This window comes from Myiozetetes cayanensis, unplaced genomic scaffold, assembly GCF_022539395.1.
Source record: "Myiozetetes cayanensis isolate MyiCay16 unplaced genomic scaffold, myiCay2020 scf4, whole genome shotgun sequence".
Lineage (NCBI taxonomy): Eukaryota > Metazoa > Chordata > Aves > Passeriformes > Tyrannidae > Myiozetetes > Myiozetetes cayanensis.
This window is the reverse complement of record NW_026087631.1, coordinates 359,358-378,739: the sequence shown is the minus strand read 5'-3', so window position 1 is coordinate 378,739 and position 19,382 is coordinate 359,358. Positions and strand designations below refer to the sequence as shown.

At 52.9% G+C, this 19,382-nt stretch overlaps 1 protein-coding gene across 1 annotated transcript in view; it reads left to right on the top strand.

Moving 5' to 3' along the window:
- Positions 1-522: 522 nt before the first annotated feature.
- The window catches only part of FRMPD1 (FERM and PDZ domain containing 1), a 26,852-nt gene continuing 7,992 nt past the window's right edge, over positions 523-19,382 (top strand). Inside the window, exons 1-11 of the mRNA XM_050329069.1 lie at positions 523-574; positions 7,091-7,226; positions 7,830-7,934; positions 8,682-8,839; positions 9,975-10,077; positions 10,152-10,197; positions 11,835-11,942; positions 15,589-15,684; positions 17,398-17,523; positions 18,603-18,722; positions 18,978-19,114. Of these exons, the coding sequence (XP_050185026.1) occupies positions 7,834-7,934; positions 8,682-8,839; positions 9,975-10,077; positions 10,152-10,197; positions 11,835-11,942; positions 15,589-15,684; positions 17,398-17,523; positions 18,603-18,722; positions 18,978-19,114 (995 nt within the window). The 5' untranslated portion in view covers positions 523-574; positions 7,091-7,226; positions 7,830-7,833. The remainder of the gene's footprint in view (positions 575-7,090; positions 7,227-7,829; positions 7,935-8,681; positions 8,840-9,974; positions 10,078-10,151; positions 10,198-11,834; positions 11,943-15,588; positions 15,685-17,397; positions 17,524-18,602; positions 18,723-18,977; positions 19,115-19,382) is intronic.

Genomic DNA, 19,382 nt, shown 5'->3' with positions numbered 1-19,382 from the left:
CAGCCCCGCAATCCAGGTGTGAAACCTGTCGGAAAGGGGTCAACACCTGCTCACCCTTGGGACCATCAACACGGGACACACTGCGGGGCGCAGGAGAGAGCGTTCCGGGATTGCACAAGGGTTGTTGCAGGGAAATGTGGGCATCGAGGGGGTTTGGTGAGAGCAAACGTGGGGAGACTGAGGGGGGAGGCGGTGAAAGGGCCGGGGCACAGGATCAGCATTCCTATTGGGATTCTCGTCCGGCAGTGCCCGGCGCTGAGTCAGGTCTGGCTGTCCTGCCCCTCCTCCAGCCCCACTTGCAGCGCTGTCCCGAGGGGGAGTCTGTCTGTCCAGCGAGGTCGTGCGTGCCCGTGGGGCAGCACCCGGACCGATCCCGGTGCCGATCCAGCCGGACGATCCGGACGCTCCAGACGATCCGGACGCTGCGGGTGCGGGTCTCCGGGGGCGGGACCACCGGGCGTGCGGGGTCCCGGGGGCGGGGTCCGGGGCGGGTCCCAGGGCGGGGTCCCGGGGCCGTGTCCGATGAGATTCGCCCGCTGCCCCGGTGGTGGCCGCGCTCCGCTCCCGGCAGCAGGTAACGGGATCGCTGGGGGGGCAGCGTGGGGTCCCCCCGCCCTCCGAGGAGCGGGGTGGTCGCGGGGCTCCTCCAGAGGGTCGGGTCCCGCCGGGTGCCGTCGGTCCGGGCTGCGGGAGGTGCCGCCGGTGCCGCCGCCCGTCCCGCTCCCACCGGGTGTCTCTGGTGCGGGGACACGGGGTCCGTGCGCCTCTCTTCGCGCTGGGGCGATGGTTTAGCGGTTTCTGCCCGATTTTGCACCAAACGCGTGGGCGACTTTCCTTTTTGGTGCGAGGAAGCCATACGCGCGTTATCCCGCTCCCCCCAACAACAAAAGAAGCGAGCGAAACGCCCCAAAGCTCTCGGCTGTGAGATTCACAGCCAGTGATTTTGGTTTATTAACCTTAATGGCGAAAATGTTGCGTGAGACGTTTCGCCCGAGCTGAAGCAGGCGGGAGGCAGAGTCACTTTGACGTGCGGGTGTCAGGGGGACCACTGTGAGCGCCTCCATCCCCGCGGGGCAGCGGGGGAGCTCCGAAGGACAGCGGACGGGTCAGGGCTGCACCTCAGCTCCGGGGCAGTAGAGATCTGTGCCGCTTCCCAAAGCGCCCGGTTTGCCCCCTCTGTGTGTGCTCGTGTGGCTCTCCAACCACTGCAAACACACCTGCCGGCTCCCGCCCAGGTACCTGCTATGGGGTGCCTGCTGATCTCCACCTCCCGAGCGTTTTTCTGACACTCTCACAGCCTCTCTGTGTCTCCTGGTTGCAGGGGGGTTTGCCACAGCTGTGGGAAAATACCTGAAGTATCTGCTTCCAGCCAGATTTGGGGGAGACTTAACTTGCTAGTGGGATGTGTGAGATGAGGCTGAGTGGTCCAAAGAGACTGTAAGATTGGAAATATTAGGAACTCCATTAGTCATGGAGGCCTTGTCCCAGAAGAGCAGGCTCGCTGGCCCAGGAGAATCTGCAGAATTAGAGGTGGAAATGGCACTAATGTTGGATAGGAGGTTCTCAGTGAACCATAATCAGGCACTGGCATGGGCTGCCCAGGGAGGGGGTGGATTCTCTGTCCCTGGAGGTATTTGAGAAGAGACTGGATGTGGCCTTTAGTGCCATAGTCTGGTAACTGTGGTGATAGTGGATCGAGGGTTGGACTTCATGATCTCAGAGGTCCTTTCCAACTCATCTGATTCTACAATTCCATGATTTCCTTTATCCCTTTCTGTGGTGCTGTTCCCACTCCCATACAGGGTTCTCCATAGCAAGGCAGAGAGGGAGATGTTCAGAGAGCTGTTGTACAACCTGAGAAAAATCTAAGCTGGAAAATAATAGAATTCTGGATGTCTGCTGGCAGCATTTGATTTTCCCTGCATAAATTCCAGCTGACATTGCCTAGGGAGGCACCCCACCCTTACCCATTCCCTGTCTGTGAAGTGGTCCATGCAGCTCTGGCAAGACTGACGAGAAACCTCTGGGACCAGAAGGGTGGAAAGGCCAAGGCAAAGACACATGTGAGTGATTGCAGGACACAGCAAACCAAACTGTGCCCAGCCCCCTGGCCTCTCTGCCTCCCTGATTCAGCTGTCAGGAGCAGGCAGATGGCACATCTACACATGTGGTGCTGTCCTGGATTTTACTGATCCTGAGTTTCACTCCTCTAAGGTTTAGTAAATTGCCCTCTGAATTTTTGCTGAGCAATGTGCTGGCAAACAGTGCCTTGATGCTGTTCAGTGCTCTGGGCTCTGTCCTTGTGGAAAGCCAGGTGTTTCTGAAGCTGGAGAAAACCTCTGGAGCTCTTGTGAAATGTCTCTGTATGTGGCATGACATTCTTTTAAGTGCATATATTCTCCCTTTTGTTTTATTCTTCTTCTGTTGACATTTGCCAAAAGGCCAAGCCAAAGTTGTTTCCCAGCCCTTGTGCTCAGTAAAATCCAAGACACACATAGAGATCACCTGTACGGACAGGTGTGGAGGAACCTGTTGTGGTGCCAGCCCTGATCTTGGATTTTCTGCTGCACAAACAGTCCCAGGAAGGCACTGGCAATACTCCAGAGTGCTGCACTCCACAGGCACGTTGGTTGATTCCAGACCTGCCCCAGGACACAGAGGTCAGGGACAATGTGTGAAGGTCTGCACACCTTTTTTTTTTTTTTCTTTTTTTGCCCTGCCATGCAATTTGCCAATGGCATGAAAGTGTTTCTTAGAGGGTGAGCTGCTTGGTTCTGTGGTGTTGTGCAAACGGGCTGGGGAGGAGGATCCGGCCACGGGCTTGCAGGCAGCATTTTCATTCACTGTGAAAAGGAGTTGCAAGTCAGGAAAGCAGAGGGAAACATTCCTTCTCTCCTGGAAGCTCTTGTCCTGGGAGACGGAGCTGAAGGGAGGAAAGTCTTCATGCACTTCCACAGGAGTCTATTTTTAGGAGTGAAAGCTATTCAGGAGGGAAGTATTGATTTTCCTCCTTTCCACCTTGAACGTTCTGTTTATCATTTCCTTTGGTTTGTGTGTAATGCACCATGCACAGAGCTATTCTTGCCTCTCCCCTCATGCCCCGAGCCTGTCAAGGATATATGGCCTTTGCTGAAACCATTTTTATTTGGCGCCTGAAGTCTTCTCATGCTCTGCCCAGAATTTCATATTTTAAAACTAACTTTGCTCTTTTGGAGCCAGACTGTGTCTGTGTAAAACCTTGCCATTGCCAGCTGAGGGATGTGCAAGTACAGAAGAGAATCTCTCCTGCCTTCCCTGGGTTGACAAATGCTAAATTCTCCTGCAGGTTATTTTTCACTTACAGCAGCTGGAAAGTTTTCTTATTGGTGGGGGGCTTTTTTGTTTGTTTGGGTTTTGTTTTCTTGTTTGTTTTCTTTTCTTCAATTTTATTTTTTTTTTCCTGACAGTAGGTGAAAACCTGGGTTTCCCCAACGGTGTTAAAAAGCAACAGTGCTTTTTTTGGTTTGTTTTTTTTTCTGAGGTGTGGTACTGGTGGTTACTCCTTGCCTGATATTATGTAGAAGTGCTGAACATCACAGGCTTCTGGTGCAGCACAGGTTCTGTGCCTCTGACCAGGGAAGGTCAGAGGAGCTGCTCGCACTCCCCTCAGTGCTGCAGTGTTTCCTCCTGAGGCCTTGGGGGTGATCAGACAGCAGCTGACATGAGAGCCTGGGGGATAAACCGGGCTGCACGGATCTCAATCCCATTAGTGACGTCTGGCAGTGTCACACAGTGTCACCCGTGCCGTGGGGGTGCTTCCTGGGGTGCTGCTGTGAGGGGCAGGGGACTGACCCCGTGGCACGCAGGGATGCTCGTGGCCGTGGGGAGGACCCTGCTCCAGACCCACCGTGGGCAGCAGGATGAGCCCCAGCCGGGCCCGTGACCCTCGCTCAGCAGCAGCCACGTGAGTGCAGCTCCTCTCCTCAGAAACCAGCCAAACACAGCAGGCTTGTGAGATGGGACAGCCATAGCGGGGCTTTGCATTTTCTTTTCTTAATTTTCTTTTTGCATGGGATATGTTGTTTGTATGTGCACAGCCAACATCAAACATTTGTATGTGCTCAGCTGTCTCCCTAGCCGTGTCTCCAAGAACATCTTTAGAGGGTGCTGTGTGGAAAACAGGTGAGTTTCTGTTCTGTCCTCAGGTCTTGTCGGGCCTGGCTGACCTTCAAAATCTTTGCTGCAGAGGTGCCGGTTGTGCCAGAAGTGTCTTCTGGTGCAGCTCAGAGCCACAGGCTTGATTTTCTTCTGCCTTCCTGGGTAGCTAGGGACGTGCTCACCCTGTGGTAGTGTCCTGGCAGGAGTCACACCTGGAGGAGCAAACACCACCCCTTGCACCCTCGCCTCCCTCCCCTGACCTGGCTGTTAGGTGATCCCCTCCCTGGCTGTGTGAGAACCTGCTGTTCTCCTGGACCTGCACCTGCCTGGCAGGTGGCTCCAGGGACAACCACAGCTGCTGAGCTGGGGTGGCCTGGGTAGGGGCCAGCCCTGCTTCATCTCTCAGCTGCACAGTGTGAGGACGTGCCACCAGATACACAAGAGGTACAATCACAGAGCCACAGCATAGTTTGGGTTGGAAAGGACCTTTAAAGGTCATCCAATCCAACTATGGGCAGGGACACCTTCCACTATCCCAGGTTGCTCTAAGCCTCATCCAACCTGACCTTGAACACTTCCAGGGAGGGGGCAGCCGCAGCTTCTCTGGGCAGTCTGTGCCAGGGCCTCACCACCCTCACTGTGAAAAGTTTTTTGCTTATATCTTGTCTGAATCTGCCCTCTTTTAGTTTAAAACCATCATCCCTAGTTCTGTCACTACAGGCCATGCTAAAAAATCTGTCCCTGTCTTTCTTGTAAGCCCCTTGAGACACTGGAAGGGGCTCTAAGGTCTCCCTGGCACATTCTCTTCTCCAGGCTCAACAACCCTTACTCTCTCAGCCTTCCCTTGTAGAAGAGGTGCTCCAGCCCTGTGGCTGTCTTTGTGACCGTCCTCTGGACCTGATTCCACAGCTCCATGTCCTTCTGCTGTTGTTTCCCAAAGCTGGAGGCAGCTCTGCAGGGGGGTCTCCCTGCACAATCCCCCCTGCCCTGCTGCCCACGCTGTAGGATCAGCCCAGGGCACGGGGGTGTCTGGGCTGGGCCATGTCCAGCACCCCCAGGCCCTTCTCCCCAGGGCTGCTCTCAGTGCCGTTGAACTCGCTGCTGATGGGCATCCATTCCAAGAAGCATTTGGACAGATGCTTCCAGGAGCCCAGAGGAGTGAAGATGACTTCACTTACAGTTGGACGATGTCTGGGGTTTTACAGCAGGTTATGGCTAATTCTGATCACACAGTTCTATGTCAGCAGGTGCAGGAAGCCTCCTGGTCCCCACTGCTGCTCCTGCTGCCGTGTTCTGGTGGTAGCCAACGCTTTACACCAAAGATGTAATGTCAAAAGTATTGGTAAAACTTTTGCCTTCAGAAAACTTGAGTTTGATGAATTAATACTTTATGTGAAAATTTTAAATATTCTCCTTGAAAGTGGGCTTGTTTTTTTTCTGCTGGCCAGGTCTGTGCTGTGCATGTCCTGACACACCTGCTGGTTGTGCTGCGCTGTGGCTGCACACCCTGAGGTGGGCCCTGCCCTTCAGGTCTGTGTTGCTTCTGAAAACCAGAGCCACCAGCCTGGGTTCCCTCCAAGACAAGCTCTCTGGAAGGGTCAGTTGGTCATGAAAATAAAGCCCTGTTGAGTCACAGCTCCCTCTGGCAGACCTGAAGGATCTGTGTATCAGGATCCCAGCCCAAGCTGCTTAGTGACACACTCAAGGGCTTGGCTCAGAAATAGCTGCACAAGGGCACCTGGGAGTAGGGCCTGGGTTGAAGCTGCCACTGGACATCCTGGAAGGGGAGAGGTGCCAGCTGTGGTGCCAGAACACCATGGGAAACAAAGCTGCTCCTGGTGTTGTGCACTTTTTTGTGGAAATAGTACCTGGCCAAACTGCCTCTCCTAAGGCACCTGTTGTGTGGCTCAAACATTCCTGTTTACTGAAAGCACAGTGTGGGGTTTTTTCCTTAGTATTCCATTTGTCTTTTAGGCTTTTCCTCCTTGTTCTACAGGTTAAGAGACTTTCTCTGGAAATTCTGTTTTGTGAAGCCCAGATAGAGAAGTCTGCCCTGTGTGCAGAGCAGCAAAGGAAGGGGGAAGGGGTGGGAGGTGGAGCTGCAGATGTAGGTGGTGAGGAAGTGGTGGAGAAGGATTGTTCTCTCCATCAGTGCATCAGCAGCTGAAGCCTGAGGCTTCCAGGCATTCAGACAGGGAGCTCTGGGAGGAAGGAGCTGCTGTGGGCACGGCCTTCCCCGTGGCTCAGAGGGATCATCAGGTGTCTGGGGGGAGTGGGAAAGCCATTTTGTGCTGCCAAGGAGAGAGGTGAGGTCCAAGCCAATAGACAGTGCAGCTACTGCTGCATGGGTGTCATGGACAGTGAAACCCCAGGGCTGAGAGGGGACACACCGAGCAGGGACTGTGTCTGCTCAGGACACAGCCTGTGTGTGTGTTCCAGGCTGCAGAACTGCTGTGCTTCTGCTCCTTCTGTGGTCACTTCCCAGTCACCCTCTGGAAAGAGGTCAGATTTCCCACCCTACAAGCTCTGACTTCCTCTGAAAACACAGCTGGATCACAAGGGTCCCTGTTTTCTATTTGGAGAAGCTTCTCAGGAGCAGATACAGGAGCCATGTGGCTGAAGGAGCAGTTTGAATTGTGTTGTAAGAAAGCAAGCCCAGAGAGTGCCCAGAGCAAGAACTGCTGAAGGGCTGAATTTCCTCTGTGTTTTCTGCACAGGCAGGGAGCAAAACAGGCCAGAGTGGCTCCTTGGGAGGCAGAGAAAGATTGGCAAATGTGGGTCCTGCCCTCCCTTCCTTCTTAGAAAAAGTGACCTGGGGGAGCACTGTGCCCTGGGAGAGTGCTGAGGGAACAGGTCCAGTTTCTGTCGAGACAAAATGTTTTTTGCCTGATTTCTCTGAGCTTCCAGTTATCTTTACTGTTCAGAAATTAACTTACTGATATTTCTGCTACAGCAGAGCCTCTGCCATGGACCAGCAACCTGGTGTGCCAGTGTGACAGAGAATGCCCCCGAGGTGCCAGGAGAAGACACAAGGGAGGAGCGTGGGACGTGCAGATCTCCGAGGCTGAGCAGAAGACACAGTGTGAAAGGTGGATATAACAGAGAAACACAAGGAGCTGATAACCCTCGTGACTTCTGGCGGATGCAGGCATATTTTGTATCGTTTTGTGTTGGGTTCTCTCGCAGCCCACAGTTCTTCCCAGGGTCTGAACTCAGAGTAACAGCAGTGGTACGTGGCTGCAGAGGCTCCCTGTGCCTTGGAAGGTGCAGTGTTGGAGTGTACAGTTACCACTGCAGTTTGCATTTACAAATGTCAAACCAGTTTTCTGGTTTGACAGAAGGCTCCTGGTCTGGCAGGTTCGGTTTGGGGGCTGAAAGCCAACCTAAGTTTTTACATCTCCCAGAGAAGATCCTGGATCCATGAAATCCATGGAAAAAGAATACAGAGGGTCCCATTCACTATGAGTTGCTCACTACCCACAGACAACCAAAAGCACCAGGCAGGGGAGGCTGGGTGGGCAGGGCAATCAGTGAGTGTCGACAGGTGTTGTCCCCTGTTAAAGCTCATGGTCTTCCCAAGGTTTTGAATTACAAAAGACTTGTGTGTTGGTGTTGGTAACTCTGAACTGGTGTCCAGAAGATTCCCTTGGTCTCTTGTCTTTCTGTTTTCCTGTGATTTCTGTCACTTTCAGGTAAATGGAAGATTTGGAGACCAGCCTAATCCAGACACGAAAAGCATGTAGAATAGAGCAAATGGTATCCAAATGGCTTCATCGCTCTCGAGACAGTGCACCCAGGCAAGTGTGGGGTTTGTGAAAGGAATCTCTGTGATCACCTTCCATCAGAGACAGCACAGGGCTGTTCTCAATGAACAGGGGCTGGCACAGGCTCAGATCATAGTTATTGCTTCTGTTGCTCTTGGGAAATACGGGTACAATAGTCTCTAGAAAAATGAAAACAACAGTGGTTTTAAGCAATCCATTGGTTTCCAGGGAACGATGTTCCTGCTTTCCTCCCTCACAGTTTTGTGAGGGAGAAACACAGCACTGCTCCATGCAAAACTTGCTCTTCTTGGAGGTGGGGTCCTGTTTGTCTTAGTCTCTTACGAAGGGCCCGCGTTTTTGGGCAAGACTGGGTTGCACTGACCAGAGATCCTGGTCCATGGCTGCTTTCCTTCCCTGAGGTCTGAGAATCAGCATTAGGCTGATCCCAGCAGGGGCTGAGGGCTGGACATTCTCTCGCTGCCTTGCTGGGGGAAGGTGCTGCTGTTACCTGTGGACGGAGGCAGTGGAGCTCTCTCTCCATGAGACCATGGGCTGGGATGACTGAGAAGCTGTAGTGACAGCCCCTCTGATGTCCTCAGCTTTCTCCAGACCCTGGGGAGTTGCTGTTGGCTGTGTGGGGCAGAGCCGGGGACCCGGGCAGTGCTGTCCTTGCCGTGCAGCATTGTGTCCCATGGACAGCAGGGCTATGTGTGGATCCAGGCCCTTGGACAGGGTGTCTCTGGCTCTATCCTTGTGTAACGGTGGATTCTGATCCCTCAGGGGCAGCGTGCCGGCCATGGACAGCGCCGGGGACAGCGTGGTCCCCCCCGCCAGCCGGGTAAAGCTCACAGTCACCGTGTACAGGGACCTGGTCCTGCAGCACTACGGCTTTGAGATCTGCCCCACCCTGCCCCTGACCATCGCGTCCGTCACTGCGGGTGAGCGCCGGGCTCCTCCCCAGGGCGCGGCTCTGGGAGCCCGCCGTGGCCCCGGGGCCCTGGTGATGAACTCCTGACAGATGTTTGTGGGTTTTGAGGTACCTGTTTGGTGTGTGACCCTCGGACACTGCAGGCTGGGTGTCTGTGGCACACAGAGTGCTCAGGCATCTCCGAGCTGGGACGGCGCAGAGCCCAGAGCAGGGTCCCCGTGGGTCCTCACTCACTGCTGACCTTCGTGGTGCAGAGAGCAACGTTCTTCCTGGTGTTTCCTCTGGGATGCAGAGGAAGAATTGCATCTAATCGTAGAGAATTTAATTTTATTCTGCTGTGGCCCTGGTGATCTGTTGCTGAGCAGAGCCTGGGCTGCCAGCCCTGTAACATGGAGAGTTTCACTGCTGAAGTCACGCAGATCTTCTCCTCCAGCTATAGAAGGGAGAGATGCTTTTAAGGTGGCCCGAGGGTTTTGAGTCAAAAACTGAATCTATTTCTTATTTACTATTCTTTTTTTTTAATAGGTGCACAGAAACACCTGGTTTCTACCTGTTATTGTGAGTGTGGCAGAGAGAGACACTGTGCCCACTGCCTAGGGCGTAGCTGGGGCTCTTCTTGTGGCCATCTATGTGGGCTGGAGGATGTCCCTCTGTCACCTCCCCCTTCTCTTCCCATCAGGAAGAATAAACATTTTACTAAAACTGAGGCACAAAGAACCACTCCCTTGCTGTGGGAGCCCACAGCTACAAGGCCTGTGTTTGTTTGGGTTGTGTGGTGGGCTGTGACAAGGGCACAGATGCACACAGGAGTGGTTTTCCATGGGGCAAAGGGAAGTCTGGGTGGGAGGCACAGACACAAGCAGGGGCACACAGGCTGGCATCAGTGCCCAGTGTCTTCCAACCCCTTTTATTTTGCCATCCAGACACAATTGCTGAGGGAAGCAAGTGCTGGAAGGGAAGAGGAGCTCACAGTGAGCATCTCTGGGCATCCCTAGTGTAGATGTGGCACTTGTGGACACTGATAGTGGTGGACCTGGCAGTGCTGAGTTAACAGTTGGACTCAGGGGACTTTTCCAGCCTAAGTGATCCCGTGATTCCCTGGTGGGAGGAGGTCTCCTGACTGACAGTGTGCCGGTTTCCTGCAGGCAGCACTGCCGAGGGGAAGCTGCAGCCAGGTGACCAGCTCCTCCGGATCAACTCCAGGGCAGTGGAGGACCTGTCTGTGGAACGAGCTGCCAGCATCATCAGGTGTGGCCTCACCCCCACGCCCGGCTGGGACAGAGGGCCTGGGGGGACAGCTGCTGACCGTGTGTCTGTCGCAGGGATGCCGGCGATGAGCTGCTCCTGACTGTCCTGCGCTGCACGTCTGTAAGTGGCCTCTCCTCGGCTCTCTGGGCACCCCTTGGCGTGGCCACAGCCACGGGGCAGCTGGGATGCCCCCCACCCCAAGGGCCTCCTGATCCCCCACTGGGGGATGCGGGCGGGTCATGTCATGTCCTCCTGGGCACAACGGGAGGTGCTGAGACAGCAGGCTCAGCATCCGCCCTTGGTGCTCCTTGGAAGCTCATGAGCTTTTCCTTCTGACTGCTGGAAAAACTCATCCCTTGTTCCCCGGGCTCTGTCTAGTGAAGGGCTGGGACCCAGGCATGGATTGTGCTTTGGGAACACAAGCAAAGTCATACTGCAAAGTTTTAGTGCTGATTACCCATCTCTGCTACAGAGATTTCCCCAGAAGGCACTTGATGCTGGCAGGATGTATTGTTATCCACGTGGAATTCACTGTGTGTAGAGGCTGAGTTGCAAAGCAAAGACAAAATTTGGTTTGTGGGCTTCTTGTGACGTGTGAAAGTGGCCTGAGTGGGATTCCATCCAGACCATCTCCTTTCTTCCATCCCCAGCACCTGAAAATATTTCTGGAGTGTTTCTCATTTGTTGAAGGTTTTTTAGTTTTTTTATTTTGTTTATTCCTAAAACAAGAGCGATGTTTCCTTCAGAAGTTACTGGAACTGTCAGGCTTGAGATTTCGTGGCTCTTAAGGAAGAGTACCTGAAAGAGAAAATCTCAAATATTTTTCCCACCCAAAGCTTCCCAGGTGTAGGCATTCAGTCATGCACAAAGCCAAAGCAACCAGAAAAACTTTAGGCAAACCCACTGAACAGTGGCTTCCCTTTCCATTAATCTCCTCTCATCTCCTGTGCCCAGTGCATCGGCTGTTGCTCTGCCCAGCCCTGATCTGACTCTGAAGATCAAGGAAAAAAATGGAGTTGGTGATGCAAGACCTGAATGCCTGCCCAAAGAGGCAAAATGCAATGGCTTTTCAGAGAGAAAAGGGTTTGGAAAACCTTCATGGGATTTGGAATGCCCTTCACAGGCCCTCAGACACTGTTGAGAAGCAAGTGGGGCACAAGACCATATCTGTTCTTTCATTTTCAAGTCACTTTAAGGACATCTCCAAACACAGCCACATCTCATGCAGGGTTTGAGGGTGACTCTTGCTGTGCTCTAAAGGCAGCTCAGAGCCAAGAGGTAACACCTCCCACCACCAGGTCCCAGACCCTCTGCAGGGCTGGGATTTGGGAGGCCGTGACTCTCTCAGGGCAGTTGCTGGGCATTGTGCTCTGCACACGTATTGGTTTAGGTGTAGCCCCACTGCAGACTGGTGCCTCCTGGCAGACTCACAGTCATTCTGGGTGCCCTGGCTTCACTGCAGGAGGTGTGGAGGTGACTGAGCACAGCAGCTGGTTCCCACGCAGTGAAATTGGGAGTGTGAGTGGCATATGTGTCCCTTGCTGGGCAGCCAGGTTTGGGCTCAGCAGCTGCCCAGGCAGGTGAAAAGGGCCCGGGGCAAGGCTGGGAGCTGAGAGCCTCCCCAGCTCTCTGTCTGTGGCCTTGAGACAGCACAGCAGCAGCAGCTCCAGGGCAGGGCTGACCATGTGCCCTGCCCATGTGGGGGCTCTGCTCCTGCCCGAGGCTGCTGCCCTGACCCACCACCACTGTTGTTGCAGGGTGGACCCAAGTCATCGTTCCTCACTGAGGAGAAGAGAGCGAGGCTGAAGACAAACCCCGTCAAAGTGCGGTTTGCGGAGGAGGTGCTGCTGAACGGGCACTCGCAGGTCAGGGGGGTCTCTCTGGGTGGGGGGTCCCAGGCTGGGGTTTTGTGGCTGGGACTCACTCTGTTGGTTGCCCTGGGCATGATCCAGGCACCTGCTTCCAACAGCTCCCAAGGCAATCGAAGGGAAGCCCTGGCATCTCTGGAGGAGTTTGTGTTTGAGCTGCTCACTTGGACTAATATAAAACACCTGCGTGCACTATTTCTGTCCCATCCCACCATCACACCCTAAACCATCACTTCACAGCTGCAGGAGGCAGTTGTCATCTCTTGAGGTGCTAATCCATCTGTGGTGAACCCACACTGAGTTTTGGCCATGACAAATGCTGATCCTGAGGATGGCAGGTGAATGCTGATGTGCGTGCCAGGTTTATGTGCTGCTGGAGTAGCTGGGCTGTCACCTGCTGGGGTGTCCCCTCCTGAGGACGGGTCACACTGTGATCAGAGGGTTTGGTGCTGGTGACTTTGCTGTTAGGTGTGACACGTGTTCTTGAGCTGCTAGGGTGGAGGTTTGTTGACTTACCCCTGCTGAGGGTTTCCTCAGAGCATCCTCAGCTGCCTCTGTGTCTGACCCTCTTTAAGGTGGACCAGGTCACAGCTTCCTGGAGGGTACTGAAAACACATGATGGAGTTCCTAGTGCTGGTAGGAGACAAACTGGGTCGATATGGGTCAGCCTGTGTGGGTCTGCCTGTAGCAGAAGTGAGAACACTTGTAGCTTCTCCAAAGTGTGAACAGCCCCCAAATGTTTCCTTTTTCTTTCTGTGTAACTAAATTAACTCAGTGGAGTGGACTGGGCTCAGTCCGGAGTCATTAACTCTGTTTTCTTTTTTCCCTTCAGAATGAAAAAATTCAGTGGTCAAAATGCCCCACTCACATCCCTGCTCATTAGTCCTATTCAGTCGTCCAGGTCTGACCAAATCTTGCTTATTTGCAGTGATGATGAAGCACCCACTTGTCCCTTTTCCTCTTCCCTTTCTTTCACCCTGTTGCCAGGTGTGCTGGTGCTGCTGCCAGGCTCATCCCTGCCCTTCCAAGGGCTGTGTTCATATCCCACAGGTGTTGATGGCAAGTGTCTGGTGTCCTGCCTGTGTGATGTGGTGGTGTGACCACTCTCCCTGACACAGAATTCAGGTTCTAGACCTCTCATGTGCCTGGAGATGTGACAGAGGCCATCAAGCTTGCCAGGCATGGAAGGTCGAAGGAGAGGACATGCTCTGGAAGTGGGCCCAGGCAGAGAGGACTGAGAAGTTGGGCAGGATTGGTTGTGGAATACAGGCAGACCTGGAATTGCCAGCAGTCCCTACTTTTCTTATAGCTGGGAGTTCACACCAGTATCTCCTGGAGCTTCAGTGGAGCTGTGTCAGGCAGAGGCTGGGCACTGGTGTCACAGTCCATGGAGGTCTAAGATCCCTTCCAGTCACTTAGTGATTGCAAGGTGGGTCTCAAGGGATCTGGAGAAAGGTCTTGAAAGGTCCAAAGAAGGCAATTCTGGAGGGGATGCTGCACTTTGTGCCCCCCTGCCCTGCAAGCCTATGTCAGCATCTGCTGAGTTAATCATACCTCTGCAAGTGCAGAGGAGGGACACAATCAATGTGTAGTTTGTCATTCATTTACTGAGAGTATAATGGCAGGAGAAGTTCATTCGGGCGCTGAGGTCCCACTGGCTTCCCTTTTCACCAGCTGAATAGGTTTGGATATGTTGGATCCCTGTTTGGAGTAGTAAAGTATTAGCACAGAGGAAGAGTAAATAAATTTGTTGCATATTTATGACTTCTTTCTGGAAAAACACTATCCACCACAGCAACCCTGAGTGCTTTAGGCTTGCTCTCTCTTCTGTGGGCTGATGTACTAAGGCAGCCAAAATGGGTATTATGGCTGTGAAAAACTGCACAGCCTCCTGTTTCAGTAAATATACTGCTCTTGTCATCCTAATGGAGCATGGCTAAGTGATCCTTGTGGCGACGGGAAGGATCCCAGCGGCTGCCTTCTGCAGCTGAAACCTGAAACCCTGGGTTGGGAACATAAATTGTTGATGAGCCTCAGTGCTGTCCAGCCCCTGCTTTCTGTGGACTGATGATGTATTTCCATATCCCTGAGCAATATACAGGAGGCAGGTCCCTCAGGACCCTCGGGTCAGCCCCAGGCAGTGTGTTATTGGCAGCTGGAACTTGGGGTAAATCAGCCTTACCCCAGGCAGGTTGGGTACTGATGCTGATGGGTACTGATGACGCTGAAGCTTTTGGGGTTAATTTGTAGTAGCTTCTGACAGCCTGCACAAATGGAGAGAAACACTACCTGGGTGTTCTGGCCGGAAAATTGGAAGAGTGCTGAAAATTTGTGCATGAATCTCTGAACAAATGTAAGTTTTGCTGTGTAAGGCCCGCTGTATGTGATAGCTGTGGCCATGGGAGCTCCCAGAAGAAAGGCACAGATGGTGTAAAAATGCATCAGTTTCCTGGAACTGATGGAGGACCCACAGCCTGTCAAAGATGTGTTCGTGCTGTTTAGCACAGAGGAGCTGGATCTTGGGATTGGGAATACCAACACTGTTCTCTCTTTTCTTTTTCAGTGGTGACTGTAGAGACTTGAACCCCACAAAATGAGGAGGGGAGAATAAGGAAGGAGATTCAGAAGTGGTTTATCTTTGCTCTGGCAGCACATCCAGGGTGTGTGGGCTCTCTATTGGGAGGGACCAAGGATGTGAGATTTGTAACATAGGCACAGCAAATGAAACACAAGAGAAATTATCTTAGATACACCATTCTTAACCTCGAGACTGTTACAGTAAGTCAATGAACCCTTTAAGACTGGAGGAACATGCTGGTCCAAGGACGTGAGAAAGACATGCTGAATAGGAAGTCCAAGGGCAGAGGAGTAAAACTCCTCAGTACTGAACAGTAACAGGAACAATGCTGGGAACAGAGGGAAAGGTGCAGATGACCTCTGCAGAGTGAGGTGGAGGGCTGAAAGGTGAAGCTCCAGGCAACCCCAGGAGGACGGAGGCCAAGTCCCCAGACCCTTCCCTGAGAACCCAGCAGAGGTGCTCTTGCTGTGGGTGTCCTTGCCCTGTCCCACGCTTTGGGACCTACCCCAGGACATACTGGTGACATCATCTGCTGTTTAGGAAGACCCAGGGTCACAGATCTCAGGGGGATGCTCAATGACAGTGGCACTGTGTGTTTGTCTGAGTCCCACAGCCTTCTCTTGGTTGTGGGAGAGTGGAGGGCGTGGGCAGTGTCCAGGGTGAAGCTGTGGCTGCTGCTGGTGGGATGGTGGTCAGCGTGGGCTCTGTGCTGCCTGGTGCTGGGAGATGGGAAGGTGCCTTTTCTGTCAGGCACCACTGCTTCTCAATAAAGAGCAAGGAGGATGACTGTCCACTTTCAGTGCCTGCTGGGTCCTCCTGTGCCGTGTGGGAACCCCAGAGCATGCCTGGCCACGTGCAGCGGTGGGATGGGCTGGAGTGTTACGGTAAAGCCATTTGCTGTGCTCTCCTTCCCTCATTCCATGCCAGAAGGGTAATCAGGAATAAAGGCTGATGCCATGGAAGAGTGCTGCCAAGGCAGAGAAGGGTTTTCCTGGATGCCAGGACTTGCCGTGCCAGGCAGAGCCGCTGGTGCCCGAGGGTCCAGCTGCTGCTTTTGTCCTGCAGGGGAGCTCCCTCCTGTGCATGCCCAACGTTCTCAAGGTGTACCTGGAGAACGGACAGACGAAGGCGTTCAGGTTCGAGAGGAGCACCACTGTGAAGGTAACAGTGCTTGGCTGGCTGTTCCCACCACCCCAATCCAACCCACCGACAAAGGTGCATGCAGGGCACTTGCAGCGTTCGGGTTGCGCTGAGGGGCTGGAAGGGGATTTTTGGCTGGTGCTGGGCACACTGGGTTTTCCATGTTTCAGCCTCATTTCTGCACTGGTGACAATGCTCCCCTGTGGAGGTGTGAAAGCTGATTAAACCCTTCAGGTGACAGAGCAGCATCCGGGGAATGATCCTCCTGAATGAAGAGTGATCTTCCCTCGGATCTCTTCCACTTGTTGCCATCATTCCCCTCAAAGGGTGGTGCTGCTCCCCGGAGCCACTGATCCAGCCCTTTCCATAACTGCTGTGCTTAGACGTAGGATTGCACACTTCCACTTTTTCTAGCCTGATCTTTAGAGCTGCCCAGTGTTTGTGCTGGAATTAACAAGATTTGCCCATGCCTGGGAAGATACATGTTGTCCTGAGGCACCTCTCTCAATGTGGGAGAGACACGTGATGGACACATGTTCTGGGGTTACCAGGCTGAGAGAATGTTAAGGGGAAAGGCAAAGAACTTCTATTTATCATGCAGCAAAAACTTTCCTTAAAAAGGAGGAGTTTATTGTCTAGTTTATCCAAGCCTCAGAAAACCATCCTGGTCTCTCAGGTAGAGTAAAGGTCTACTTACAAGGCAGAGAAAAAGAAAATGGTGAAAGAAAACAAGGAGGTGGTAAGGAATGGGGAGGTCAGTTGTAAAGAGAGGTTTGAATGCCCACCCACAAGGATTTAATTTCTAAAGGATGGATTAGCTCTACATCTTTGTCTTGAGTTTCTCAGCTCTGACCTGGGACAAGTTTTTCCAGCTTTTCAGTGCAGCTCTCCAGAAACACCCAAATGGGTAAAATCTTCCCAAGTTAGGTGTTTCCAAAAATTCCTCTGCTACTTGAGAGATCCTGGCTTAAAGCTGAGTCAAACATCAAGAGGCTTGGTTGAGCCCGAGGGCTTCTGTTTCAATCTGTGCTCAGTCAAGCCTTATGTGTTGTTTTCTGTTTGCCAAAAATAAACCTCTTTATTTTCATAACAGTATTCTGACAGAATTCTCCATTAAAACTGAAGCACCAGTTTCAGTCAAATTTGGCAAGATTTTTACAATTATGCTCTCAAATTCTTGTTTAGTGGAGGGAAGAAATGTTTTCCATCAGTTCCTTGTAGTTTTTCCACAAATCATAGAATCCCAGAATGGTTTGGGTTGGAAGGAACCTTAAAGTGCATCCAGTTCCAACCCCCTGCCATGGGTAGGGACACCGGGTTGCTCCAAGCCCTGTCCAGGCTGGCCTTGTGCTCCTCCAGGATTATGGCACCCATGTCCAAGAGCTTTAGAGTTTTAGAAAGCTGGAATAGTGAACAGGAAACACTTGGACCAAGGGTGACAAAAGTGCTCAACAACACCCAACTGAAAACTATAAAACCCTTGAGTGCAAGGCAGCTCAGGACAGGCAGCTCCAGGAAATGGGTTTGATGCCTGTGACACCTTGGAGTTTTCATGTTGCTGGACTCTTACCATGGCAAGGTGCAGCTTCCCTGCGTTGTCTGCCCGACATGCTGGGGTGTTCTGTGCTCTGTTTGTCCGTGCCTCCCGTGCTCCTCTGCAGCTCCGCAGGCTGGAGTCACACAGTGACATCCTCGTGTGTCTGAGCTCTGTGTGACCCCTGTGCCCCTGCCCAGGACATCGTGCTGACCCTGCAGGAGAAGCTGTCCATCCGCAGCATCGCCCACTTCGCCCTCGTGCTGGAGGAGCAGTACAACCTGGCCAATATTCACCTGCTGCATGAGGAGGAGCTCATTGCAGAGGTAGGTGTGTCCCACAGGTCCTGCAGGGGGGCTCTGACACCCAGGAGCAGAGGCCAGAGAGGGGCAGAGAGAGCCCAGTGCTGTGGGTGTCACCAGAGGGGTGAGCCCAGCCCTGTCCCCGGCCTTATCATCCCCTTCTGCCATGGCCTTCATCCATATCCCTGGAGACACGGCACTTTTGGGAGTGTCTCGCCCTGGCTGGAGACCCTGCAGAGCAGTACCCGTGGCCTGATGTTGCTTGGACTGTGTAGAGCAGTCGTGGATCACATCCTTTGTGCCACCTCTCTCGCGGGCCCATCCACAAAGGAGTGTCTGAGCCTTAAAGCAGCCTTTAGTCAGCTGTGCACCACCTCGCTATTTGCACCCACCCAGCCAGGGGCCACTTTGATTAAATTCTGCCTCAGTAGCTGGTGTCCTGTCAACATGAGGTGAGCTCGTTTAATTCTGCTGCTCTGCAAGTAATGCTGGGCTCATCCAATTTGTGAGGACGTGCCTGCTCAGGTGTCACAGCTGTGCTGAGGTGTGTGTTGGTTGATGACCTGTCGTGCTGCAGAGGTGTTCATGGCATCATACATAGAATATCCTGAGCTGGGGAGGACCCACAAGGAACACTGAGTTCAAGTCCCTTGGTGCTGACACTGTCAGACCACTGAGCACACGTGCCTGAGGATTTCTGCTGTGCAGGATATGCCCAGAATAAAATATGCTGATGTATAACTCAGTCTTGACACCACAGTGATGATTCAGGGGTCTGTTTAGGACTGCTGTGCCTTGTGTCTGAGCTCCAAAGCAGAGCAGTTTGCCCCTTCTCCTGCTGTTATTCCATGGACCCAAAGCCTATGAGAGCAGTGGGTATTTGATGAAGTGTTGCTGTCAAAGGGCTTCCAAGCTACTGCAGGGAGAAGCAAAAACCAGTAAAGAATCAGAGAGAGAATTACAAGCACTAGCAAAGTCTCTTTGTGCTTGCTAAGGACAATCTGCACCATCCCCTTGCCAGCAGCTTTAAGTGATTCCTGTGGTTGCTCACCGTGCAGTCAGGGAGGGAGGGGCTGTGGTGTGATGCCCTGTGTCTGTTGCAGGTTGTACAGAAAAGAGAATCTCATGACTACCGGTGCCTCTTCAGAGTGTGCTTTTTCCCCAAGGACCCCTTGGACCTCCTGCAGGAAGACCCAGTGGCCTTTGAATATCTGTACCTACAGGTGACACAGGGGTGTTCCGTGCTTCGGAACCCCTTCCCACCCCATTCTCCTTCCTGCTTTAAACCACAGTGTGCCTCAGCTACATGGACGTGGAATGCAGAACACTTCAAATTAGAGCATTTCAATTTAATTTGCCCTAAATTCTTGAATCAATTGGTATGGTTGCCTGGTGGCACCCTTAATTGGACGCATGGTGTCACGTCAGCGGTCTCATCCTGACTTCTTCCTGAGCTAACTCTGCTCTCTTTGCTCCAGAGCTGCAGTGATGTGCTCCAGGAAAGGTTTGCTGTGGAAATGAAGTGCAGCCTGGCGTTACGTCTGGCTGCTCTGCACATCCAGGAGAGGATCTACGCATGTGCTCAGGCACAGAAAGTGTCCTTGAAATACATTGAGTAAGTTCACACATTTCTGTGTTCTGTTCTGTTCTGTGACTAAGCCTGGAGAAAGAAGGAGCCACCTAAAAGTGGCATCAGCTCAGTGTTTTCCTGGTGTTTGGCCCTGGATAGGAGACTGTCTGTGATGCAAAGGGACTGCAGCTTCTCTGTTGTGCTGGTTATTTTAGGGTAGGGTCACCTCATGGGTCTCCCTTTCCTTAGCCTGCTGAAGTACTTGAACAGTGAACACCTGGGCATGTCCCAAGACAGAGGGAGGTTCTGATCT